We start from the raw sequence: 25,753 nt of genomic DNA on the forward strand, positions 1-25,753 counted from the left end.
GATGTGGCTTCTTGGGTGTTGGGGAGAAGGGTTGGGGTAGCAGGGACCAAGCCATCCCTACCTCAAAGGGAAGGGGGATCGAGGTGCGTCGAGCCCTGACATCAGATAGTCCTAGGGTGGGAGATGGATAGAAGGAATTAAGGGGCGTGGCCCTTTACCTGTCTGTCTCCTATTTCTCACTTAAGTCCTGAGGTCTGGATGCTTCAGGAAAGTGGGAGACCTGGTGGTCCAGGTGCCATACCTCCTGAGGCACTGGGGCACCTGAACTTGGTAATCCTTTTGGGAGTGGGGCCTCCTAGCCCCCATAACCTTTTTGTCATCCTTCCTGATGGGCCTGGGACACACGCTGAGGCTGAGGGTGGGGACCAACCTTGACTACCAGCTTACTGGAGTGATGGTTCCCACACAGCCAAAGAAAGCCTTTGCTAGGATTGTGCAGGGCAGCTCCCTGGTGGTGTCCAGGGCCTGGGATGGGGGCATGTCAGATTGGCAGAGGATGTTCCAGTTGGCATGGGGGGAGGCGTGCGTGGGTTGTGGATTCTTCCTTGTGATGGGTACCTTACTGCGCGCTCAGGGCCCGGTTTTCAAGTGCAGGCTTGGCCTACTCCCAGGGACCTGCAGGGTCTGGGCTCCTTGGGGGGGCAAGGGTCTACCTGGTACTGGAGGTCAGGGTTTTTTTATTAAATTTTTTTATTGTTATGTTAATCACCATTCATCATTAGTTTTTGATGTATTGTTCTATGATTCATTGTGCATAACACCCAGTGCTCCATGCAGAATGTGCCCTCTTTTTTTTATATTTTTTATTTGACACAACGAGAGAGAGCAAGCACAAGCAGGGGGAATGGCAGGCTGGGGAGAAGCAGGCTCCCCGATGCGAAGCTTGATCCCAGGACCCTGGGATCAGGGCCTGAGCCGAAGGCAGCCACCTAACTGACTGAGCCACCCAGGCGCCCCAGAACGTGCCCTCTTTAATACCCACCACCAGGCTAACCCATCCCCCCACCCCCTCCCCTCTAGAACCCTCAGTTTGTTTTTCAGAGGTTCGTTTTCCTCTCATGGTTCGTTTTCCTTCTCCGACTTACTCCCCTTCATTCTTCCCCTCCTATCCTTTTTTCTTAACATATATTGCATTATTTGTTTCAGAAGTACTGATCTGTGTGTGATTCAACAGTCTCGCACAATTCACAGCGCTCACCATAGCACATACCCTCCCCAATGTCTGTCACCCAGCCACCCCATCCCTCCCACCCCCCACCACTCCAGCAACCCTCAGTTTGTTTCCCAAGGTTAAAAATTTGGAGGTCAGTTTCTCACTCACAATGCAGTGCTCCAAGGCTGGCCTGCCTGCCCTCTGCTAGAAGCTGTGGCTGGGGAAAGGAGAATGACTCCCATGCAGGGTGCCCCTTGCCCTCATATCCAGAGGGAGTAAGGTCCAGAATTCAACGCCAAGTCAGTCTAGATTTGAGGCCTGGAGGGGGCCCGCTCCTCCCTCCATTGACCCAGGGCTCCCTCGAGCCCTCAGCTGTGGCACTTGGGAATGTGGTGGCCCACTGCCTCCCATCTTACTGATGAGCAGAGACCCTCATCAGGATGTGCCTTAGAGTCTCACGGAGTTGTGGCAGGTCGGGAGGGACACAAGTCATTTTACTCAGCGCAAGGTGCCTGTCTCAGTGGGAAGGAGACTGTTCTGAGACTTTCCAAAACCAAACAGGAGCTTTTGACCGACGCCCCCTGAGCTCACCTTGGCAGTTCAGTACGTAGTTCAGTACATAAACCATCCCAGCAGGGGGTGTGGTGTGGGCTCTGGAGGCAGTCTTGTTCCCTCAGGGGCCCTGGGCTACCTCTTTGACCTGCACGCAACTGGGCAACTGGCCTGGGGCAGGTAGGACGGCAGAGAGCGCAGGATGCTTCCGTCCTAGGGGCCCAGGCAGCAGGGGCTGAAATGGAAGTCCCTCCCCCAACACACCCACCCACCCACCCAGGCCAGTTCCAGCTCTTTTGATTCCCATTCAGGGGCAGTGAGAAGCCCTGGACTCTGTGCTGCAAGCTTCCACCTTGGGCCACTCATTTCACAAGCATTGATTGAGGGCCGGGCGTATGCTGGGCCTGCCTTCCCTCCCTCCTTCCTTCCTCTATCCAACCACCCTTTGTACCAGGCAGTGTGCCAGGGTCTGGGGGTCTTCCTGATGGGCCTGGGACACACGAGAAGAAAGATGTGCTTCCTGCCCGCATGAGGCACCCAGTGTAGCGGGGAAACATAGTATCAGGCCATCAAGTGAAGGCACAATGGCTGATTGTGACAAGGAGGAGGAAGAGCAGAGGCTGTGTGTGAGGAAGGATGCAGGACCCCAGGGGGATGCAGGTGCTCATGATGTTGGTCGGGGGGTGGTGGTGTTGCAGGTGCACACCCACACTAAAACCAGCAAATTGCACCTCCATAAAACTGGAAAAAAAAAAAAAACCAACAACTAAGAAATACAAATTTAAAAAGGAAAAAACACTCATCATTTTGTCTCTTTTGAACAAAAAGCAAAATAAAGGACCCTGAAGCCGGCCGTCTGGGGAGTGGGGAGCTGTCGCTCTGGAGCAGGACCGAGAAGGCTTTCTGGGGGAGGGCTGGGCAGCTGGAAGCGTGGGCTTGCATGTCGCGGACAGAGGCATGGCCTGACCAGGAACGGAGACCGGGCCAATGACGACACAACCCCGAGGCGGAACGGGAGGGTGACTGGGGCCATCTGTCTTATGTAAATGGCCTTGGGAAGTCACATCACCATCCACGTACCTGTCTGAGCAATGGGAACATCAGTAACACCTAAGAGCGGGTTGTGAGCAGGTGCCCCATCAATCTTTTCCTTGGAAGGGCCCTGGAAGTGCAGCTGAGACCCACAGGTTTGGCCTGGAGAGTGCTTTAGGCCCTTCTCCTTCCCTCCCAGGCGCAGCTAGCCATCTGCTGCCCAGCTTGGGGCAAAGGCCTCACACCAGGAAGCCCAACCCCACCAGCCTAGCTCAGAGGATGCTACATTGCTTCCTGCCTTCCGCCGTGCACCCGTTACGAGTCCGCGGCCAAGAGCGTAGTGGCTGGCTGGCCCCGGGTCACTGACCTTCTGTGAGAAAGCTGGACCCTAACGCCTTTGAAGCCTGGCAGATCAGCGGGCCTCAAGGCTCACACTGCCGTGCTGACCCCCAGCTCCCTCTGCAGCTTGCCCTAGCCTGGGACAGGAAGCTCCCTGCTTTCTCAGGTGGCTGGCTCTCCCGTGAGGTGGCCCTGACACTGAGGCTCACCTTTCTCTCGCCGGAATGTCCCTCCTCTGCAAGGCAGCCCTGCCTGGACAGAACTGCGTCCCAACAGGCCACTCTGAGCGGAGGGGAATCCTGGTAAGTGGAGGGGCTCAGTTCCTCCCCTTCATCCTCATATTTCTTCCTGGATCCTGGTGGTGAGGACCCAGGGAGGTTCACGGTCACAGGGCAGTCATCTTCCTTGTGGGGAAACGGGCTCAGAGGGTAACACACCAGCTCAGAGGTGGCGGTGATGAGGTTTGAACATCTGCTCTGGCCCGGAATCACCCAAGGCACCTGGGGGCTGGAACCATCCAGAGACCCCTGCCAAGTGCTTGATGCTTGTTCACTCAGTCATTCATCTTTCAACTTCTATTTGCCCTCATGGAGCTTATGGTCCTGTCCCATAGGGGCCACTGGCCCACACATGGCCATTTAAATTTAAATTCATTAAAATGAAGAATTCAGGAGCCCTTGGCTGGCTCAGTGGGTAGAGCGTGCGACTCTCGATCTTGGGCTTGTAAGTTCGAACCCCACACTGGGTATAGAGATGACTTAAAAATAAAATATTTTAAAAAATGGAGAGTTTTTTTTTTTACACCTGAAACTAATGGAACATTGTGTGTCAACCATACTCAACACAAAAATATTAATAGTCTTGGGGCGCCTGGGTGGCTCAGTTGGTTAAGCGACTGCCTTCGGCTCAGGTCATGATCCTGGAGTCCCGGGATCGAGTCCCGCATCGGGCTCCCCGCTCAGCAGGGAGTCTGCTTCTCCCTCTGACCCTCATGATCTCTCTCTCTCTCTCTCTGATTCTCTCTCTCAAATAAATAAATAAAATCTTTAAAAAAATTAATAGTCTTTAATTCTTAGAGCAGTTTTAGGTTCACAGCAAAATTGGGAGGAAGGCACAGAGATTTCTCATGTACCTGCTGCCCCCACATATGCACAGCCTCCCCCACCCATCAACATCCCCCACCAGAATGATGCATTAGTTACCACGGATGAACCTACACCAACGTATCATCGTCACCCAGAATCCGCAGTTTATGTTAGGGTTCACTCTTGGTGCTTATATTGTATGGGTTTGGTGTTTTTTGGAGTATTTATTTATTTATTTATTTGGCAGGCTCCACACTGGAGCCCAATGCGGGGCTTGAACTCATGACCCTGAGATCAAGACCTGAGCTGAAATCAAGGGTCTGGACACCCAACCAACTGAGCCACCCAGGCGCCCTGGGTTTGGTGTTTTCATTGCATGGGTTTTGACACGCATCCAGCATTATAGTATCACACAGAGTAGTTTCACTGCCTAAAAAATCCTCTGTGCTCCAGCTGTTCATCTCTCCCTTTCCCTGACCCCTGGAAACCACTGATTCTTTTCGTGACTCCAAAGTTTTGCCTTTTCCAAAATGTATAGTTGGAATCGTACCATATGCAGCCTTTTCAGATTGGCTTCTTTCACTTAATAACATACATTTAAGGTTTCTCCATGTCTTTTCACGGCTTGATAGATCACTTATTTTTAGTGCTGAGTAATTTTCCACCATCTGGGGGCACCTGGCTGGCTCAGTCAGTGGAGCATGTGACTCTTGATCTGGGGGTTGTGGGTTTGAGCCCCATGTTGGGTGTAGAGATTACTTAAAAATAAAATCTTAAAAAAAATATTCCATTGTCTGGGCGCCTGGGTGGCTCAGTGGGTCGAGCGACTGCCTTCGGCTCAGGTCATGATCCTGGAGTCCCCGGATCAAGTCCCGCATCGGGGTCCCTGTTCAGCAGGGAGTCTGCTTCTCCCTCTGACCCTCTTCCCTCTCATGCTCTCTATCTCTCATTCTCTCTCTCTCAAATAAATAAATAAAATCTTAAAAAAAAATATTCCATTGTCTGGATGGACTACAGTTTATTCATCACTTACCAAGAGCCATCGTGGTTGTTTCTAAGTTTTAGAAATTATGAATAAAGTTGCAATAAACATCTGTGTGTGGGGGGCGCCTGGGTGGCTCAGATGGGCGCCTGGGTGGCTCAGATGGTTAAGCGTCTGCCTTCGGCTCAGGTCATGATCCCAGGGTCCTGGGATCGAGTCCCGCATCGGGCTCCCTGCTCCTTGGGAGCCTGCTTCTCCCTCTGCTTCTCTCTCTCTCTCTCTCTCCTCCTCTGTCTCTCATGAATAAATAAATAAAATCTTAAAAAAAAAAAAAACATCTGTGTGTGGGTTTCCTCTGTGAAAGTCACTTTTCACCTTTGCACGCACTGTTTTAAAAGGTCATTCTGGGGGGCACCTGGGTGGCTCAGTCGATTAGGTGTCTGACTTCAGCTCCGGTCATGATCTCGGGGTCCTGGGATCGAGCCCTGCGTGGAGCCCCACGTTGGGCTCTGTGCCCAGCGGAGAGTCCGCTTCTCCCTCTCCTTCTCCCCCGCTTGTGCTCTCTCTCCCTCTTTCCCAAATAAATAAACTCTTTTAAAAATAAAATAAAAGGTCATTCTGGCTGCAGTGGGAGGAGCTTAGGGAAGGTATGGCTCCTTCAAAAACTCTTTTGGTGGGATGAGGTCCTCTCAGAGGGGAGGACTTTGGCACTGGGGCAGGCGTGGAGGCTCTCCCGGTGGGCCTCTTCCTGCTTTGACCACCTTCAGCGGGCTCCATTCACGCCTCACTGCAGCCTCCTGGGACTCAGAGGTTCTGCTCCCTGCAGTACACTGAAGGAGGTGGGACTGGAGGGCTCTCTCTGCCTCTCCCAAGCCTCTGGGTTCTGGAGTAGAGAAAACGTGGGCTCCAATCCCAATTTTGTTACTCACTCGGACCTGTGTCGTCTTCTGCAAGATGGGTAATAACAGGGCTTACCCACCAGGGTTCGGTGACATTTCCAATAGGGTCCCATGTGGAAAGCGTGAGTAATAAGCACCAGTGTTGGAATGGTTGGCCATTGTCATTTATATTAGGAAAGAGCTTTTCTCCAGACCCCACATCTAGATGAACTGGAGGGGATGGGAGATAACAGAGATCACCACCTTCCCTGCATCCTTTCCAGCCTCTACTCCAGGTTTTTGGGGAAGCCACCGCCAGGTGCTCAGACGCGGCTGGGGCCAGCCAGGCACGGCAGGGGTGGGCACTGAGAGCGCTGTGAGGAAGTGTCACCCCAACCTGGAAACCACCCCTGAGTGGGTAAGAACAGTGAGGTGTTGGAACTGACTCCCCACCTCGGTTGCCTGGAGCCCACACTCAGTGGTTTCCAACTAAATGCTCCCCAGAACTGGAACACGTGAGAAATGTGGGACCCCGGGAGTTAGTTTGTGAATCGCTCCTCTGTGTGGGACACTTACATGGATCATCTCGTGTAATCAGTCATTTTGATGACAACGGTTTATCAAGGGCCTGTTATTGCCTAGCTCTGTGCTAGTGGGATGCGGTGTCTAATGTGGGGTCTGTCCTAATCGCATGGGGGCCCCCAGATGTGGGGCAAAGATCACACGGAAGCCGGTGGTACAGGCCACCCGAGGCAGAACAAGGGAGACAGAGGTTTACTGAATACACCTGCAAGGGAGTGGCAGGCAGGCCAGCAAAGCAGAGACTGTGCCAGGAGGCAGTGGGTGGGGGCTGTTTTTAAAGGGGGAAGGTGAGGAGGTATGGTGACATAGGGCATTTTCCCTTTTTTGGTAACTGTGCCGGGTCGTAAGTAGCCCATTGGTGAGGTGGGTCACGTGGTGGGCCTGCCTGTATTCAGCCTGGGGGTCACTGTGGGCCCTTTCTACATTCCATCGCTCAAGCCTGTTTGCCTAACGGTGGCCTCTTCCCTGGGGGACAGAAAATAAACACCTCCAGCACACTGAAAAACACCTGATTACAGATTGTAGGGGAAAAGGAGGAATGGGTCAGGGGTTAAAGGACTGGAGAAGAAACTCCTTCTGAAACTCCCGATGCCTGCCTAGGTCATAGTTGGGCTCCACTGTCAAGTCTTCAATGGTAAACAATGGCGCCTCCATTAACACTCATGTTTATTATGCTTGAAGTTGTATTTAACCCTTGACTAAACCTCGAACTCTTTGGAACTCTTTGAGGCAAGGACTGTGCCTGCCCCAAGGATGGTCCACCCACAGAAGGAGCTCATCAAAGGCTTCTTGATACTAACAGGCTCAACCCCATGAGGTTGGAGGTAAATGAGGCCCAGGGAGAGTATATGAAACCTGATGTGCTAGGTTGAATAAGTGTCCCCCAGAGATTCACGTCTGCCCAGAACCTCAGAATAAGGCCTTATTTGGAAACAAGCTCTTTGGATGTCACTACTTAAGATAAGGTCATGCTGAATTAAGGTGGATCCTAAATCCAACATGACTGGTGTCTTTATAAGAAAGGATACATGCGCACGCGCGCGCGCGCACACACACACACACACACACACACACACACACACAGAAAGGAAGATGGCCCTGCAAAGACAGAGGCAGAACTTGGGAGTGATGTCTCTGCAAGCCAAGGGACTCCAAGGATTGCTGGCCACCACTCAGCTAGGAAGAGCAAGAAGGGATGCTTCCTTTGAGCCGTTGGAGCATGGCCCAGTCGACATCTTCATTTCCTACTTCTGGCCTCCACAATTGTGAGAGAATGCATTTCTGTGGTTTAAGATCCCCGCGCCGCCCCCCCCCCCCCCCAGGTTGTGGCACTTTGTTCCAGCAATCGCAGGAAACATATACATGCTCAGGGTCACTGGGGAGCGAGCACCCGTGCTGACCCCGGAGTGTTCCCCACGGATTTTTATTCGTAAATGGTTTTTACACGCAAAGCGTTACGGGTGAGGGCACATCATCCACACGTTCGTCTATCCAGCAAGTATTTACTCAGTGCCGACGACAGTTACGGAGCATCCTAGGTCCCTGCAATCCTGCCGCTGAGGACAGGGAGAGAACAAAACAAAACAAACAAACAAGACATGAAGAGAAAAGAAAAAGACACAGTAGGTCGGATAGTGCATAGAGCTACGGAGAAAAATACAAGATAAGGGGTAAGTTTGGGGTGGGTGTGGACGGCAGGGAGGAGGTGATGCCCTCGGCCGCGGGGTGGTCCGACATGTGGTTCTTGCACACTTGCAGGCACGGGGACGTAAATGCCAAAGCGTGGAGGCAGGAAAGTGCTAGGCCGGCAAGGGGAGACCAAGTGTGGCTGGAAAGGGGCAGGCAGGGAGCAGAAGAGGGGGAGCCCAGGTCAGAGAGGCAGCTGCGGCTTACCGGCTCCTCCAGGGCTCACCCCACGCCCTAGCAGGGCCCCAGGCAGTGGCGCCGCACCCAACATGGCGACCGCGCAAGGCACGCCGGCTGGCGAGCGGAAGTGCGTAGCGGCAGGCGCCGGAAGTGGCGGGAAGCCCCGCCCCCTACCGGGGTGTCTGTGAAGCCGCGGACACGCCGGCTTTGAGCATCCCTGGCGGGCCAGGGGGAGGCCCTGGGGCTGCGGCTCCCGCGGCCGCGGCCCCGCCCGCCTTCGGCATGGCCAGCTCCGGAGAGGTACGGCCGGCGCCTCTCTCCGCTCTCCTTCCTGCCCTGCGGCCTTGGCTCCGCTCGGGCCTTCCCATCCCGCCCCGGTCCCCTTTGCGTCCTTTCCATCCAGCCCCCTAACCCGCTCCATCCTTCCCGTCCCGACCGCCGCCCAGCTCTGTGCTTCCCACCCTGATCTCGACCCCTACCCCCGGTGGCCCTTTCCACCCCAACCCTGGCGTCGGCCGGGTTTGGTCCTTCCTGCCCCGACCCTGGCCTCGGCCTCGCCTGATCCTTGCCATCCCTGTCCTGGCCTTGCCCCTTGCCCCATCCTTGCCTCGTCCCGCCCCTCAGGCCCTCACCCTGTTGCGAAGGCACAGGCTCTCTCCCCTTGGGTTTTCCATCCCTTTCCCAGCCCCGCAGTCGTGGTCGCCAGAGTTCTTCCCCGCCTCTGCGCCCCCAGAGTTTCCATGCTCCTGAAGTCCTCTCAGTACCTTTTCCCATGCCCCTGTACCTGAGCTCAGCCCTTGGAGCTATGAGACGTTCGTCTTTCATGTCCACTCTGCACCTCATCCTCTATCTCTGAATGCTCAGTTTCAGCCCACTTTTCTCTGCTCCTGCTTGTTGTGTGACTTGGGGGCTAATGGAGGAAAAGCCATTTTACCTGGGAGACTTCTGGCTTACCCCGGAATTCCTTTCCCCAGTGCTCCACAAGTCTGGGTTTGAGCCCCTGTAATGTGGTGCAAGGTATTTTGTCTGCAGACCAGGGTATGGGGATCTGGACTCTGACTAGTGTCTTTCCATCTGTTTATCCTGCCTGTGTGTACTTGTGGGCACATGTGTGTCTAGTTATCATCTGGGCCTTGAACCTTTGAGTGCACTCTCTTAGGGTCTTTCCTGTGCTCTGGGGAACAGGAGTCAGAGGTTCAGGTGTTTTCTTCGAAACGGATGGGGCTGGGGTTGCTGACAATTCCTCTTCTTTTGAGGTGAGTTTGGCTTTGAGGTGGCACCCCGATTGAGGGGTAGGGTGTGGGATACACCTGCAGACTGGTGGTAGGACTGAAGGGCCAGAAAACCACAGCTCTTTAAGGAATAGTTATGGAGTCAGTCGCCTGGCTGTGTTAGCAGATTCCAGGTAGTTGTGTGTACTTGCGGGAGTTGGGGGGCTGGTACCTTGGTCTTATGGGGTCCAGTACAAAGGGCCCTCTGTTCCATGAAGCACATATGAGTGACCTGGCCAGTGAAGCCTCTTGTATCGTGGATGTCTCGTTCTACCCTGCATGTGGAGATCAAGGTCCCCTCTGGGATGTTCTATTTATTACCTATTGATACATAGTTTGCATACCATAAAATTCACGGTTTGTTTTTTTTTTTAAAGATTTTATTTATTTATTTGAGAGAGAGAGAGAATGAGAGAGAAGAGGGTCAGAGGGAGAAGCAGACTCCCCGCTGAGCAGGGAGCCCGATGTGGGACTCGATCCCGGGACTCCAGGATCATGACCTGAGCCGAAGGCAGTCGCTCAACCAACTGAGCCACCCAGGCGCCCAAAATTCACGGTTTTAAAGTGTGTATGTGTTTATTTATTTTTTAATTTTTTAAAGATTTTATTTATTTATTTGACAGAGAAAGACACAGTGAGAGAGGGAACACAAGCAGGGGGAGTGGGAGAGGGAGAAGCAGGCTTCCCGCGGAGCAGGGAGCCTGATGTGGGGCTCGATCCCAGGACCCTGGGATCATGACCTGAGCCGAAGGCAGATGCTTAACGACTGAGCCACTCAGGCGCCCCAAAGTGTGTGTGTGTGTTTAAAGTAAGCTTTCCACCTAACATGGAGCTTGAACTCACAACCCTGAGATCTAGAGTTGCATGCTCCATCGACTGGCCAGCCAGGCACCCCAAAGCAGTTTTAAAAAATGTATTCACAAGGTTGTGCAACTCTCCCCACTATAGGATTCCAGAATGAGGTGGTCTGATTTTGAAAGTCATTACTGGCTTTTAAAATGTAGATGCCCAGATTACTCCCAGAGTTTCTGGGAGTAGGGGTCTACGTTTCTTGTAATGGTTCAAATGATTCTGAAGTGGTGATCTGTTGACTCGCCTGGTTCTATCCTTCTTAATCTTGGAAATGAAAAATTGATCCCTGTTCCGGAGCCGTCCTTGGCCTAGTGAGGAGATAAGCAAGCAGGCAAACCGGGCCAATTCATCAGATGAGGCTGGAAGGGGAGGGAGGGTCCCTGGTACCGCAGGGGAGGGGCAGGACCCGTCTGGCTGATGCTGGGAGGGCTTCACTGTGTTTGAGCCTTTTAGCCCAAGTTCTGAAAGTAGCAGTTTTCCTGTGTGGTGGCATGTCTGATGGAGGGAACAGCTTATGGGAAGGCTTGGAAGCATGACACAGGGCACATTCCAGAAAATGCCAACTAGAGAAGCAGAGACCTAGGAAGTGGGGCAGAGTGCAGAGTGGAAACCCATACAATCCTGCACCTCTTCCGACTGACCCTGTGATTTAACAGTTTTTATAATGCAAAATATGCTATATATAACAATTTCACATCATGACAGTGCACTGTGATGAGCCTTTCTGTTGTACCCACTGCCCCGTTATTTAAAAAAATTTTTTTTGGGCGCCTGGGTGGCTCAGTCGTTAGGCGTCTGCCTTCGGCTCAGGTCATGATCCCAGGGTCCTGGGATCGAGCCCCACATCAGGCTCCCGGCTCAGCGGGAAGCCTGCTTCTCCCTCTCCCGCTCCCCCTGCTTGTGTTCCCTCTCTCGCTGTGTCTCTCTCTGTTAAATAAATAAATAAATAATCTTTTAAAAAAAAATAAAAAAAATTTTTCCATTTAGTGTTTATTCTTTTTTTTTTTTTTTTTTAAGGAAGCTTTATGCCAAACATGGGGCTTGAACTTAGAACCCTGACATCAACATGCTCCACTGACTGAGCCAGCCAGGCGCCACCCCCCGACCAATGCCCTGTTTTCATAGTTAACACATGACCGATTTCGTTTCATCTCTGTCTCTCCCTTTGGCTTATTTACATCAGTCCAGACATCTCATCAGTTGGTTTGTGAATCCTGTTATTTCTTTGGGTACCTGACTGGTAAACATCCGGGAGGGGGGATGTTTTTTGGGCAGGTACTGAAGTTTCAGTACTTAATATTTCTTTTCTTTTTCTTTTTCTTCCTTTTCTTTCTTTCTTTTTTTTTTGCTTCAGTTCTTTTTTTTTTAAAGATTTTATTTATTTATTTGAGAGAGAGAGAGAGAGAGAAACAGCATGAGAGGGGAGAGGGTCAGAGGGAGAAGCAGGCTCCCCACTGAGCTGGGAGCCCGATGCGGGACTCGATCCCGGGACTCCGGGACCATGACCCGAACCGAAGGCAGTTCGAAGCCCAACCAACTGAGCCACCCAGGCGCCCTTTTTGCTTCAGTTCTTAAAAAAAATTGTGAAATGTTACGTTCTGAGAAGTGCGTTAAACTCTTTTTAACCTTACACTTCAAACCACCTATAAGCGGTCATCATCTGGTTCTAGCCATATGGTTCCCAGATACAGCTGAGATACCCCCGTCTGTCCTTATCCCTGCATTGCATTTCTGCAGACCACACGGGATGCCTGTCCAGGACCTGTCAGGAAGCCCCAGCAGCCCTTTTCTTGTGGAGGGAAAGGCAGTTTCAGCTGATCAGGCCCAGCCTGAGTCTGACCTCAGGCTGCTTACCCTTTTATTTTTTTTTTTAAGTAAGCTCTGCGCCCACTGTGGGGCTTGAACTCACGACCCCAAGATCGATAGTCACCTGCTCTACTGACTGAGTCAGCCAGGTGCCCCTTACCTAACGGTTTTGAAATGGAGAATGGGTCTGCCCTAATTCCCCCAAGGCTGAGAACACATTGTTCTGAGAGGCGGAGGGAAGCAGGTGCCAGTGTATACGGGTGTGTGTGGAGGTGGGAATTCTCCGGGCCACAGTTTTGTTCCACTTCTTCCCAAGGAGCACTCCTGTTTGCTGTTGGCCTCTGCGGAGCTTCTGCCTTTCCTGGGGAAAAGGTGTGTGTGTGGACTTAGAAACCACAGGACCTTGGCTTGGAAAGTCTGGGTTCCAGGCAAGAGACTTGACTATTGCAAACCCGACAGCCACCTCCCAAGATCGGCCTTTGGAGACCAGGGGGACTCAGCTGCTCCCAAGTGCCTGCAGGGGGCTGGCCTCAGGGCAGCATGTGGGAGCACAGAATGTGGGGAAAGTCATCCTGTGGGGTGTGCTGAGACTGGACGGGGGGGCTGGAACTGAGTTTCTGCCTTTTTTTTTTTCTTCTTAATGTAACTTCTAGGTGGTTTTAATGGTGTCTTTTTTTTTTTTTTTTTTTTTATGAGCTCCATGCCCAATGTGGGGCTCGAACTCATAACCATGAGATCAGGAGTCACATGCTCTACTGTCTGAGCCAGCCAGGTGCCTCTGTAACTTCTGGGTGGTTTTAAGAGAGATTCAGTATTAGTAGTATAATGTGGACATTATATGATGCCGGAGCTTCTTACACTGTTTTGCCCTGTGTTCTCATTGCTCCCAGAAGGCATTCATACTTTGATAAATCTGCAGATAGGGGGATGAGGAGGGGGTTTGCCTCAGGCTGCTCAGCGGATTCAAGCCATTCCTCCCTCTTGCCCCTAGGCCCTCTCCCTGCCAGTGCCCTGTTGCCAACCTTGCCTGATAAGGATCCCTCTGGTCTGAGCCTCTCCCTGCAGACTGAGTCCCTAGGTCTGGGGTGGGGTCTGGGAATCTGATCCCCACGCCTGGCTCTGGGAAGCGCTGAGCTAAGGAAAGTCACTAATGGTTGAGAACACTAGCCCCTTGGACTTGCGTGCCCTTGCAGACCTTGGGAGTAGCGAGACAGGATTGAAGGCACCTCAGATGGAAAGGGGAGCAGTGAGGGCATGTCTGGCTGCTGCCTCTTACGGAGAAGGGAACGTGGGAAGGCCCAGTGCTGGTTACCAGGTGGGAAATATTTGTTGAGACCCTTTCCCAGGCCTGTGGAGGGCTTGGCAGGCCGAGGAGCTTGTCAGGACCAAGTAGAGGGGCACTGCAGTCCAAGTGCCCGGGGAAACCCCTGGAGGCTGCCTGGGGCTTGCGCATGGCTCTCCCGCCCCGGGGTTCATTGTTGCCATGGTAGCAGCAGGGCTTTCCAGGCCTCGGCACTTCCATCCCTGCAAATATGTGCAGAAGAAAAGTCAGGCCGGAGGAGGAGGGCTTGCAGACAGAATCGTTGGAAATGGCAGGAGAAATAATCGTGGGTGCTCTCTCCTGGGAGTGGTCAGACAGGCACCCCCTCAGTGAGGACGGTTTGGGGGGGCTTGGATCCCTTCTGGGGACTGCTGGGAAGATACAGGGATCCCTCCCCACCACGGAGAGCCTCCAGTTCCTTTGTCCTTGATTTGGGGATTTCAACCCACCAACCTGGGTTGAACCCCCTCCCTCTCGGTTGTACACATCAACCGGGAACGGTGGAAGGCCCACGTTAGGGAAGAAAACCTTCTGCAGATAGCTACCAGAACAAACTGAAATGTGTGGACATCTTGCGGGAGGTATAACGCCAGTTCCTAGCCAGAAAGTGTGATAAGGCAGGGTGGCTCCCTGTTACCTAGTAGTACTGATCTTAATATCATGAGTAGGTGCTGTTTCTTTCTTTCTTTCTTTTTTTTTCTTTTTAAGATTTTATTTATTTATTTGACAGAGAGACAGTGACAGAAGGAACACAAGCAGGGGGAGTGGGAGAGGGAGAAGCAGGCCTCCCGCCGAGCAGGGAGCCCAATGCGGGGCTCGATCCCAGGACCCTGGGATCATGACCTGAGCCGAAGGCAGACGCCCAACGACTGAGCCACCCAGGCGCCCCTAGGTGCTGTTTCTTACTCATAAGGACTTGATGGTTTCATTCTTCTGGCTTTACTTGCCCTTAATCCCAGTGCTGGGACTAGCTGCCCCCCGCCACTGGCTGAGGGCTTGATATCCATCACAGCAACCCCGAGAGGTAAAGTCACTGTTGTTAGCCCCAGTTCTTACTGTTTCTTGATAGAATTCTCCCACGCAAGTGTTTTAAGAATCCAGTATGATGTTGGGACAGTGGGAGAATAGCAGCTTTCACAAGCGGACAGCCCTGGCCAGTGGTCCTAAGTGGAGTCTGAAACATGCCGGACTTGATAGGAGACCTTTAGTAGGAAAACTCCCTTAAATTTGGAAAAGAATTGAAGTTTCATTTTGAATCTCTTACTTTTGGCGAGAGATCCTAGTGTGCAGATCTAAAAGGGGCTTTTGGAGAGTATCATGGCTTCTTGCTCTGCAGTTAAGATTTTTGGTAAAAGCACCTTCTTTCCCACAGACTGTGGCGAGGGCTGCTCTTGGCGTCTGTCCTTGGCCGAGGAGGCCAGGCTGAAGGCCACCCTTGGGGATCCCATGGGAATTCGGTGTTGCCCTTATTTTCAGGACACATCCAACGATGACGACATGCCCCCTGCAGCAGCCGCCATGGCGGTGGGCGCCCACCTTCTCGGCTTCTCGGATGAGATCCTGCTGCACATCCTGAGCCACGTCCCCAGCACAGACCTGGTTCTGAACGTCCGGCGCACCTGCCGGAAGCTCGCGGTGCTCTGCCTGGATAAGAGCCTCACCCACACCGTGCTGCTGCAGAAGGACTATGAGGTGAGGCAGGGGTCGCAGGGGTGGGCACAGCCCACATGCGCACCTGAGGACTCGCATAGCTGGGCAGTGGGGCGCCGTGTGGCTGGTGACAGAGGGGGCGGGTGCTCAGAGTCGCGACTGGCTCAACCTCTGAGACACATGAGGTGATAACAGCTAGAGGCCGAGAGGTGCGGGTAGCGGGCCACCCAGCAGGGGGGCACAGGCTCAGTGGATGCTGTGCTGGGACGGAGCCAGCCTTCCCGGCAGATGCCCAGGAGTGGGTTCTGGAACTTTCTCGGTGGTGTGGGGAGGCACCATCTTACCCTCCAGCAGCTGTGTGTGGGTCTTCAGTTGCCTTGCACCCTCCTGGCCAGGCTTCTAAGTGTCTGTTCTTTTGATGGGTGGGACAGGTGTCGCCTTGTGCTTTTACCTGGCCTGGGTAGGGTGCTGGGGTGTCCAGGGTGCTGTTTCCATCCAGGGCTGGGCCGTCCCTATATCTTCTTTCCAGAAGCCACTGCGTACTAGGGCTTTATCTTGTGGAGTTCTAGGAGTTCTCTTGTACTCTGGATCCTTTGTCGGATACCCGTATTGCGAGTATTTTCTCTGAGTCCGTGGCTGGCTTTTATGTTTTTTTTTTAACAGTATCTTTTGAAGAGAATAAGTGTTTATTTATTTATTTTTTTAAAAGATTTTATTTGTTTATTTGACAGAGAGAGATAGCGAGAGAGGGAACACAAGCAGGGGGAGTGGGAGAGGGAGAAGCAGGCTTCCTGCTGAGCAGGGAGCCCAATGCAGGGCTCGATCCCAGGACCCTGGGATCATGACCTGAGCCGAAGGCAGACACTTAACGACTGAGCCACCCAGGCGCCCAAGAGAATAAGTGTTTAAGTTGAAGTCCAATTTATTGATTTTTTTTCGAGTTCATGTTTTTTGTAATCTGTTGAAGAAAGCTGTTAGACCTGAGGTTGCGAAGATTTTCTGCTACGTTGTCATGTAGAAGCTTTATAGCTTTAGCTCTTATGGTAGGTGTGCGATCCCTGTTGTGTTAATCTCTATATGTGGTGTGAGGTAAGGATCAAGGGTTCCTTTCTTTGCATACGGCTCTTCAGTTATTCCAACATCACTTACGGACACTGTTGTTCTTTCCTCAGTAAGTGCCTTGCAAATTTTTTAATTATGTTTTTACATTTTAATTCCAGTATAATTAACATACAGTGCTATATTAGTTTCAGGTGTACATCACCTGGTGCTCACCACAAGTGCACTCCTCCTCGGTCCCCATCACCAATCTCCCCTGCCCCCCGCCTCCCTTCTGGTCACCATCACTTTGTTCTCTGTAGTTAAGTCTGTTTCTTGATTTGTCTCTCTTTTTCCCTTTGCTCTTTTGTTTCTTAAATTCACATATGAGTGAAATCATACAGTATTTATCTTTCTTGGACTTACTTCACTTAACATTAAGCTCTCTAGCTCCATCCATGTTGTTGCAAATGGCAAGATTTTATTCCTTTTTATGGTTGCCTTGCAACTTTTGTTGAAAGTCAGTTGACGACATATCTTAAAGATAACAATGGAGGGGCGCCTGGGTGGCTCAGTCGTTAAGCCTCTGCCTTCGGCTCAGGTCATGATCCCAGGGTCCTGGGATCGAGTCCCACATCGGGCTCCCTGCTCCGCGGGAAGCCTGCTTCTCCCTCTCCCACTCCCCCTGCTTGTGTTCCTGCTCTCGCTATCTCTCTCTCTGTCAAATAAATAAAATCTTAAAAAAAAAAAAAAAAAAAGATAGGGTGCCTGGGTGGCTCAGTTGGTTAAGCAACTGCCTTCGACTCAGGTCATGATCGTGGAGTCCCGGGATCGAGTCCCGCGTCAGGCTCCCTGCTCGCGAGGGGCCTGCTTCTCCCTCTAACCCTCCCCGCTCTCATGTACTCTCTCTCTCTCTCTCTCATTCTCACTCTCTCAAAATAAATAAATAAATCTTTAAAAAAAAAAAAAAAAGATAACAATAGAGGTCTTGACCGGAACCCAAATTTTAGGAGACTGTGGGAGGGGTTCCTAACTATTGTCACTGGTTGTGAAGCTATGCATTTGAACCCCAGGTGAGGCCCCTCCAGAGCTTGGTTCTCTCTGTGAGAGCATGCTGTGCTCCTCTCTGCTGGGAGAGTGTGGGTGTGCGGGGAGGCTGAGCGAACTCCCCAGAGCCAAGGTGAGGCTTCCTCCCTGGGAGAGTTCTTTCTTGGAGAGGGAGGGGCAGGTGCCCCCAGCGCAATGGCGCAGCACCGTGTATCTGGAGCATTGAAGATGCTTGTGTCCTGCACGAGTCTTAACCTGAGAGAAGTGATCGGGATGCACGCACATCACATGCGCCGGTGCTCCAGGCGGTGTTGCTGCTGAAGGCCTCCTTGGCAGCGGCCAGGACGTCCAGCTGTTGGCCCCCAGGTTCCCTCACTAGACGTACCATGGCTCACCTAAGCAGTCCACGGCAGGTTTTTGAGGAATATTTAAGATGTGAAAATGCAGGTGATGTAAAGGATCAAGTTTTCAGGGCACGATTCCGTTGTGTGATTCAGAAAAACCCATGTCAACATAACGTGTACCATCTTTACCATTTTTAAGTACGTGTTGCTGTATGTTAGTCAGTACATCCATTTATGGTGTTGTGCCAGAAATTTTCCATCAACCTGAACAGAAACTCTGGATCCTGTGAGCAGTGACTCCCTCTTCCCCCTTCCCCCAGCCCCTAGCAACCTCTGTTCTGCTTTCTGCTTGTGGATTCGCCTCTTCTGGGTAATTCGTGTAAGTGGAACCACACAACATGGGATCTTTTAGGACTGGCTTCTTTCCCCTTGTGTGACGTCCTCACGGTTCACCCACGTTGTGGCGTGTGTCCGAGCTTTGCTCCTTTTTGTGGCTATATAGTCTTTCCTTCTGTGTGCAGACCATGTTGGTTCTGTCTGTCGGTGGGTGTTGGGTGGTTTCCAACTCCTGGGACTAGTGCTGCTGTGAACATCGGGGAGCAGGGAGTGAGTCCCTGTTTTTCCTGTTCCCTCGGGCCCACGGCTAGGAAGGGAATTGCCGGGTCACATGGTCACCCCGTGTTTAGCTTTTTGGGGAACCAGCACACTTTTCCACACCAGCTGCACCATTTTTACATTCCTGCCTAACTGGGGCCTCTTGACTGTTGGCCTGTGGTAGGTGAGCATGTGGGAGGGGGAGGAGGGGCCAGCTCTCCCCTCCAGTGTCCCTCCTCCGCTGGACTAGTGAGGCCCGAGTGTCGTGGGGGAGGGCGCGACCTGAGGGGTAAAGGTGAAGGAGTCGCCTGGGTGTCTTCAGCCCCTTTCCTTCCTTGACCACCCCCCTCCCCCCATTCCCGGCCTTTCCTGCAGGCAAGCGAGGACAAGGTGAAGCAGCTGGTGAAGGAGATCGGCCGGGAGATCCAGCAGCTCAACATGGCCGGCTGCTACTGGCTGTCGGGTGCCACTATTGAGCACGTGGCCCGCTGCCGCAGCCTGGTCAAGGTGAACCTCTCGGGCTGCCACCTGACCTCCCTGCGCCTCTCCAAGATGCTTTCGGCCCTGCAGCACCTGCGCTCCTTGGCCATCGACGTGAGCCCCGGCTTCGATGCCGGCCAGCTGAGCGGCGAGTGCAAGGCCACACTGAGCCGCGTGCGGGAGCTCAAGCAGACGCTGTACACGCCCTCCTACGGTGTGGTGCCCTGCTGCACCAGCCTGGAGAAGCTGCTGCTCTACTTCGAGATCCTCGACCGCACACGCGAGGGCGCCATCCTCTCGGGCCAGCTGATGGTGGGCCAGAGCAACGTGCCCCACTACCAGAACCTGCGGGTCTTCTACGCGCGCCTGGCCCCAGGCTACATCAATCAGGAGGTGGTGCGGCTCTACCTGGCTGTGCTCAGCGACCGCACGCCCGAGAACCTCCACGCCTTCCTCATCTCTGTGCCTGGCAGCTTCGCCGAGAGCGGGGCCACCAAGAACCTCCTGGACTCCATGGCCCGCAACGTCGCGCTGGACGCCCTGCAGCTGCCCAAGTCCTGGCTCAACGGCTCGTCCCTGCTCCAGCACATGAAGTTCAACAACCCGTTCTACTTCAGCTTCAGCCGCTGCACGCTGTCCGGAGGCCACCTGATCCAGCGGGTCATCAACGGCGGGAAGGAGCTCTGCAGCCTGGCGAGCCTGAACCTCAGCGGTTGTGTCCACTGCTTGTCCCCGGACTCCCTGCTCCGCAAGGCGGAGGACGATATCGACAGCGGCATCCTGGAGACGCTGGTGGCGTCCTGCCGCAACCTGCGCCACCTCAACCTCTCGGCCGCCCACCACCACAGCTCCGAGGGCCCGGGCCGCCACCTCTGCCAGCTGCTGGCCCGGCTGCGCCACCTGCGCTCCCTGTCCCTGCCCGTCTGCTCCGTGGCCGACTCGGCACCGCGGGCCGACCGCGCGCCCGCCCAGCCCGCCATGCACGCCGTGCCCCGCGGCTTCGGCAAGAAGGTGCGCATCGGCGTGCAGTCCTGCCCCAGCCCCTTCTCGGGGCAGGCGGGCCCTCAGCCTTCCTCCGTGTTCTGGTCTCTGCTCAAGAACGTGCCCTTTCTGGAGCGCCTCGAGCTGATCGGGTCCAACTTCTCCTCCGCCATGCCGCGCAACGAACCCGCCATCCGCAACTCCCTCCCGCCCTGCAGCCGCGCGCAGAACGTCGGGGACTCGGAGGTGGCCGCCATCGGGCAGCTGGCGTTCCTGAGGCACCTGACTCTGGCCCAGCTGCCCAGCATCCTGACGGGCTCCGGGCTGGTCAGCATCGGCCTGCAGTGCCAGCAGCTGCAGTCCCTCTCGCTGGCCAACCTGGGCATGATGGGGAAGGTGGTCTACATGTCTGCCCTCTCGGACATGCTGAAGCACTGCAAGCGGCTGAAGGACCTCAGGTGAGGGGGCCCTGGCAGCTCCTCTGTGGCCTCGGCGGGCCCCTTGGAGGCGTGAGAGGCGGCGGGGGGATGTGGGTAGCACGGCCTCTCATTCGGCAAATGTTTGCGCACCTGCTGCCCGTCTGCCCAGATGGGCTGAAGGAGGGGCGGGCTGGCCTCCAGCGGCTGAGAGTCCGGGCGGGGCTGGCAGGGGCCCCGCAGGCGGGGACCGGACAGGGGGGCAGCAGTGGGCAGAACCCAGGGAGGGCAGGCGGGAGGCAGGGATGCGCTCAAAGATGCTACTGCGCGCGGTCTTGCTCCGTCCTCCTGATGGCCCCGCGAGGTGGCTGTTCTTGCTCCCATGCAACAGCTGGTAAGCGGGGCAGCAGGAGCCGAACTCGGGGCTTTTTGTCCGACTTTGTGATTGTCGGAGCTATGAGTCCGTGAGCTGGGAGACTCGAGGCCGAGGCTTGCGGGGAAAGTAGGCAGCATGTGCTGTAGCCCCCGTGGTCTTGCAAAAACACACGTGCCCCAAAGCACAGGCGAGGTGGGGCAGGGAACCAGATGAGGTGAAAGGACTTCAGCCGGCGCAGGGGGGCGGGCTGATTTCCGGTTGGGAGAGGCCCCCCCACCGCTACCCCACCTGGACAGGAGGGGCCGGGACGGAGGAGCTGGAGAGGGCCGCCGAAGCAGGGGCCACACACGGTTGGGAGGTGACGGTGGCCTGGGGCGGGAGGCAGGCTGGTCTGAGAGAGTGAGGGCAGAACCCACCAGGCCCTTGTCACAGGGGCCCGGATTTGGAGTGGACTCTACCGAATCGAGCTGTGGAGTGAGGGGGCCTCTCGTGAGGACCCAGTGTTTAAAGGGGAAGAGCCTCTGTTGACTCGAGACATGTTTGAAAATCTTGCCAGACCTGCTCTTGCAAAATTGCACTGTTTCCTAGAAACTACTGGAAAGGTATGGCGGCAGCGGACCCCAGCTCTCGCTTCAGGTTGGGGAGGAAGTGGCGGCAGGGTGTGGATCCGCTAGCTGGTCTCTCCGTCAGGCTGGAGCTGAGGGGTGGGTGGCTGGGTGGGGGCAGCGCCAGGGGCCCTGAGACGAGTTTGTCGTTGTCCGCTCGATGGTCCGCACGCACTTTGTGCTTTTGGTGAGGCCAGGTGCTCAGCCAGGGGCTTCCGGGCACTGTCTGATTTAATCCCCGGGACAGCCCTCCATTGTTTCCATTTCACAGATGAGCCAGTGGAAGCTTGAGGGAGGAGTTGAGGTTCACCCAGCTCAGTCTCACTCCAGAGCTTGACCTTGGCCCCGGAGCCGTGCAAAATGGAGACATCCGTGTCCTCTGCGGACCTCCACTCTCCCCTCAGAAGGTGTCATGTGACGGGAAATGGGCCAGATTTGCGTTGGAGCTGGCAGAGGGCTTTGCGCTCACACCCTGGAACCTTGCACAGCTCCGCTGCAGACTGCCTCCGCTTCCCCTCCAAGCACAATACGAACGCTGCGGCTCCCTGAGGCCCTGCTCCTCGGGGGCTGAGAGGCCTGGGGCCCAACCCCAGCCTTCCACGTGGCAGAGCAGATGTTTTCCTGCTGTGTTGGATTCACACACCCTGGATTCGCAGCTTGGGTCCTCAGCCTGAGTGTCTTCAGAGCCCTGTATTTGGGAGTTGTTTATGCTGTGTCCTACACATTCCAGTTACACTTGCTTTGAGAATCTGCTTTGAGTCAAAGTTAACTTCGGGCGAGTTTTGCTGTCCAGTGTCCGTGAGACCCTGTAGCCACGTGCTGAGCTGCGGGTGCTGGGCTCTGGCTGTGCCTCCCCAGCCATTTCCGGAGCTTGCCCAGAGGTCAGGCAGGAGGTCACGAGAGGGTTAAGGACGTGCGATGGGCAGAGTTGCTGTTCCCGTGGCAGGGCCTTTGGGACCCTCTCTCCTGCTCCGGGTGGGCCCGGCACTCCTGGCCACTGGCTTCCCAGGGCTCAAGGGAGTGAGGACTGCAGGCCCGCTCTTTGCTTCTTGACCGCCCGCCCCCCCCCCATGTTCTTTTTCCTGCCCATCTCTGCCTCATGGCCCTCATCGAGTCCTCGGTGTTACTTTCTCCGGCTTGGGCACTTCTGCTGGGGTGGGGTGGAGGAGAGGCCCTGACCGCAGCGGCCAGCCCCCTGCACCACCCCCTGCATGGGACGGGCCTTTCCGACTTCCGAGGTGCCTACGCTTGCCTTCTTGCCTGTTTGTTTCTGACACCAGGAGCCCGCGACCTCTCTGTTCACTGGTTCTGCTCTGTCCAGCCCCTTGCCCCACCTTGCTTCTTCCTGTGCGTTTGCTGTCATGTCACTGGCCTTTCTGGAAGAAGTGGTGGTAAGTGCATGGTCAGGAGGCCACATGTCACTGTGGAAGGTGCAAACAGATCCCTATATTTAACAAACAGAAGACTCCGCAGATCTGCGACCCTGCTTAACCTACGGGAGTCTGTGATTAGGAATTGAATGAGGCCCAGTGAGCATTTGAGGTCGAATTTCACCAAATTCGGAGTCAAAGTATTTTTGGATCTCTCATCTCTCATCTTTGCCATCATTTTTTTTTTTTTTTTTTTGCCTTCTTGCCAGCCCATTAAGCCTTGTACCTTTTCTGACTGGACTGTGGTCACACCGTTTGGTCATCATCGGGGAGTATTGGATAAAAACAGAAACTGATGAAGGTAAAATAAAGTAACGCAGTCGTGTAATTCAGCAAGTCAGAGTAGTCGAAATCTCTCCCCCAAACATCTGCCTCACTCCAGAGCATTCAGTGTCTGGTGCCTGCAGGGCCACTTGGAGACAGCAGGTGCTCCCAGCTCCCTGGGTTGCTGGCCCCTCCACCTCGGGGAGAGGGGAGTGGCCATGGCGTCTGAGCTGGTTCACCGCCCCCCTCCCCAACCCCGGCACTCCCAGGTCCTTTACCTGTGAAGTGGGGCTGGTAAGCCCAAAGGAATTTGTACCTGTAAGGCCTATGGAACAGGGCTTGGCACCTGCGGTCCCCGTGATGGTTCTTTCTCCATCTAACAAATATGTGAACACCTGTTATGCTGAGTTCTGTGCTGGGCAGAGAGATCCTTGTCCCTGCGGAGCTGACTTTCCAGTGGGGAGAGGGGGCCGGCAGTGCACAGAAGAAAGGATGTGGTTTATGAGAGAGTAAGGGATGCTGGGGAGAAGGAAGCAGAGCAGGCTGAGGGATGACGGAGGGCAGGCGGTGGTGGACGTCATGAAGGTGAGATTTGAGAAGAGATTTCACGAAGTTGAGTTAGCAAAGTAGAACCTGGGAGGAACATTCCAGCCAGGCGGAGCGGCACGGAATTCAGTGTCCGTGAATCACCGGCGACTTAACGTTTGAATGAGTTAACACGAAATAGACTCGGGCATGCAGTGTCTCAGCGGTACGAGCCACGTTTCAGGTGCTCAGTGAGCGCACGTGCTCGTGGCTGCTGCAGTGGACAGGGCGCACGTGCGGAACGTTCCCGTCTGCACAGAAGGTTTTGCTGGACAGAGCCGAGTCTGTGCCAGGGCCCTGGGATGGGCTGTGCCGGGTGTTTCAGGAGCAGCCAGGGGCCCGTGTAGCTGGAGGGGAGCAGAAAGGCAGGTCACCCTGCCATCTCCAGACGGGCTGGGACAGCACGGAGAGATTGGAGTTTGCTGATTGATCGGATCCCTGGGGTGGGGGTGGGGGTCAAGGTGGATCCTTGATGGAGGCATTTGGCCCGAGCAGTTGTGCTGATGCGGCTGCCGTCAGTGGAGAGGGGGAGGCTGTGTGGCTCGGCTGCGCTCGTGCACGCCGGAGTCTGTGAGGCCGTGGGGTCACTCAGCAAGAGTCAGGGTGGAGGAAGAATCAGCAGAGCCGACTGAGCAGGAGCCGGCGGGAGGGCGGGCAGGACTGAGGTGGCAGATGGAGCTGGGAGGTGTCCTGGGAGCGACGGGAAGGGCCAGGGGTGCCGACTGCGGTTGCATTCTGCCAGCGGACTTGTCACGGCCGCCAGGTGCTTTTCCTGCGTGTCCGGGTTTGACTCCTTTAACATTTTGAACAACCCCAGGAGTAGAGCTGTTGTCCCATTTTGCAGATGAGGAAAGTGAGGCCCAGAGGACCGAGGAGCTTGCCTAGGTGATACAGCTGGTCTGTGGGCTCCTGGCACCGGGGAACATAGAAGAGCGGGACACAGCAGCATTTGGTGGTCACCGAGTGGCTTCCGGGGCTGGAATGTGATCCTTGTGGCGAGGTCCTCCCCGGGAGCAGGGCCGTGCATGCATGGTGGGTTTTGTGGCTGGGGCGGCCCGCAGGACCCAGGATAAATGGGTTTTGTAGGTCAGCCCGAGAACTTGACCGCCGCTCATAATGGACTCTCTGTGCACGCCGGCTGCTGAGAACCATGTCTGATCAGAGCTGGGGACTGCCTGTTCAGAACAAACACCACTTCCTAAAATGCAGCCAAATGGCCCCGTTCCTCTGGATTCCTGCCTTCTGCGGCAAGCCGAGCTCAGGGAGGCTGGAGTGAAAGGAGCAGGTGGTACTTGCCCGCCTGCCGTGCGCAGGAGCCACAGAAAGGAAATGGTGCTCTGAGCCCGGGAGAGACTGGCACGCTGCTTCTGGGGCCGCCTCCCTGGGCAGCCCCTGCTCTTCCCGGTGGGAGGTCCCCGGCCGGCCAGCTGTGGCCACCACTGTCCCCATCAGCGAGGCCCATCAATTTGAGCTTTGTGCCTGCTGGGACTCCTGGCCGGGAGCTGCGTCCGTGCAGCCGGGGCCACTCCTGCGGGGAGGTCGCGCAGGAACACGTCGTTCTCAGGCGCACCTCGGCAGAGAGAGGGTTACAGGCTGCACAGAGAAGGGCACCTTCTTTCCCAAGACTGATTAAGCCCTGCCTTATGGGGGAGGGAGGGTAAAGCATTACCCTGAGTCACCCTGGGCTGCTCATGACCTCAGAACCAGGGCAGCGTCTGGGCGGAAGCGAGAGGGCTGGTTTGGAGCCAGGCCCTGGAGGCTGTGCCAAGTCCGCCCCAGAGGCCTAGGCCCCGCTGGAGGTGGGTGGGCAGATGGGGGTGCTCCCCTAGCACCTTCCTGTGCCCACAGAGCCATGGGGAGACCAGGCCGCCTCTCGGGGAGCGGGCTCCGGAGGCCAGATCCCCACTGGTTGGAAGGTTGAGGCTTGGCTGGGAGGGAGCAGGACCATGGGCCCCCCAAGGCGAAGGTGATTGTGATGGATCATTTTTGTCATCCGCAGCCCCACCGTGCTGGGAGCGGAGGGGAGGTTTGGACGTGTGGGCCCTGCCTGTCCAGGCAGCTGGTGGAGTGGACGGGCCTGCCCCCATCCCAAACACCTGTTGCAGGTGGCTTCCTTCAGAGTGGGAGAGCCTGGAAGTGGTCGGCTAGCTGAAAACTGTTTTAAAAGCGTGTGTGAACACAGCACACTCACACTGCTTACTGGGTTTGTAACCGAGATCTTGGG

At 55.0% G+C, this 25,753-nt stretch overlaps 1 protein-coding gene across 2 annotated transcripts in view; it reads left to right on the forward strand.

The window, feature by feature from the left end:
- The first annotated feature begins 7,979 nt into the window (after positions 1–7,979).
- Positions 7,980–25,753, forward strand: part of FBXL18 (F-box and leucine rich repeat protein 18) — a 43,102-nt gene continuing 25,328 nt past the window's right edge. The window contains exons 1-3 of one of the 2 annotated variants that reach the window (XM_028088532.2): positions 7,980–8,273; positions 15,196–15,411; positions 18,768–20,311. In XM_028088532.2, the coding sequence (XP_027944333.1) occupies positions 15,217–15,411; positions 18,768–20,311 (1,739 nt within the window). In that variant the 5' untranslated portion in view covers positions 7,980–8,273; positions 15,196–15,216. Of the gene's footprint in view, positions 8,274–8,648; positions 8,770–15,195; positions 15,412–18,767; positions 20,312–25,753 lie in introns of those variants that run through there. The other variant, XM_028088531.2, reaches the window with a different exon arrangement.

Source organism: Eumetopias jubatus, unplaced genomic scaffold (assembly GCF_037043125.1).
Source record: "Eumetopias jubatus isolate StellerSeaLion01/CBP00866 unplaced genomic scaffold, mEumJub1_p1.0 scaffold_12, whole genome shotgun sequence".
Classification (NCBI taxonomy): Eukaryota; Metazoa; Chordata; class Mammalia; order Carnivora; family Otariidae; genus Eumetopias; species Eumetopias jubatus.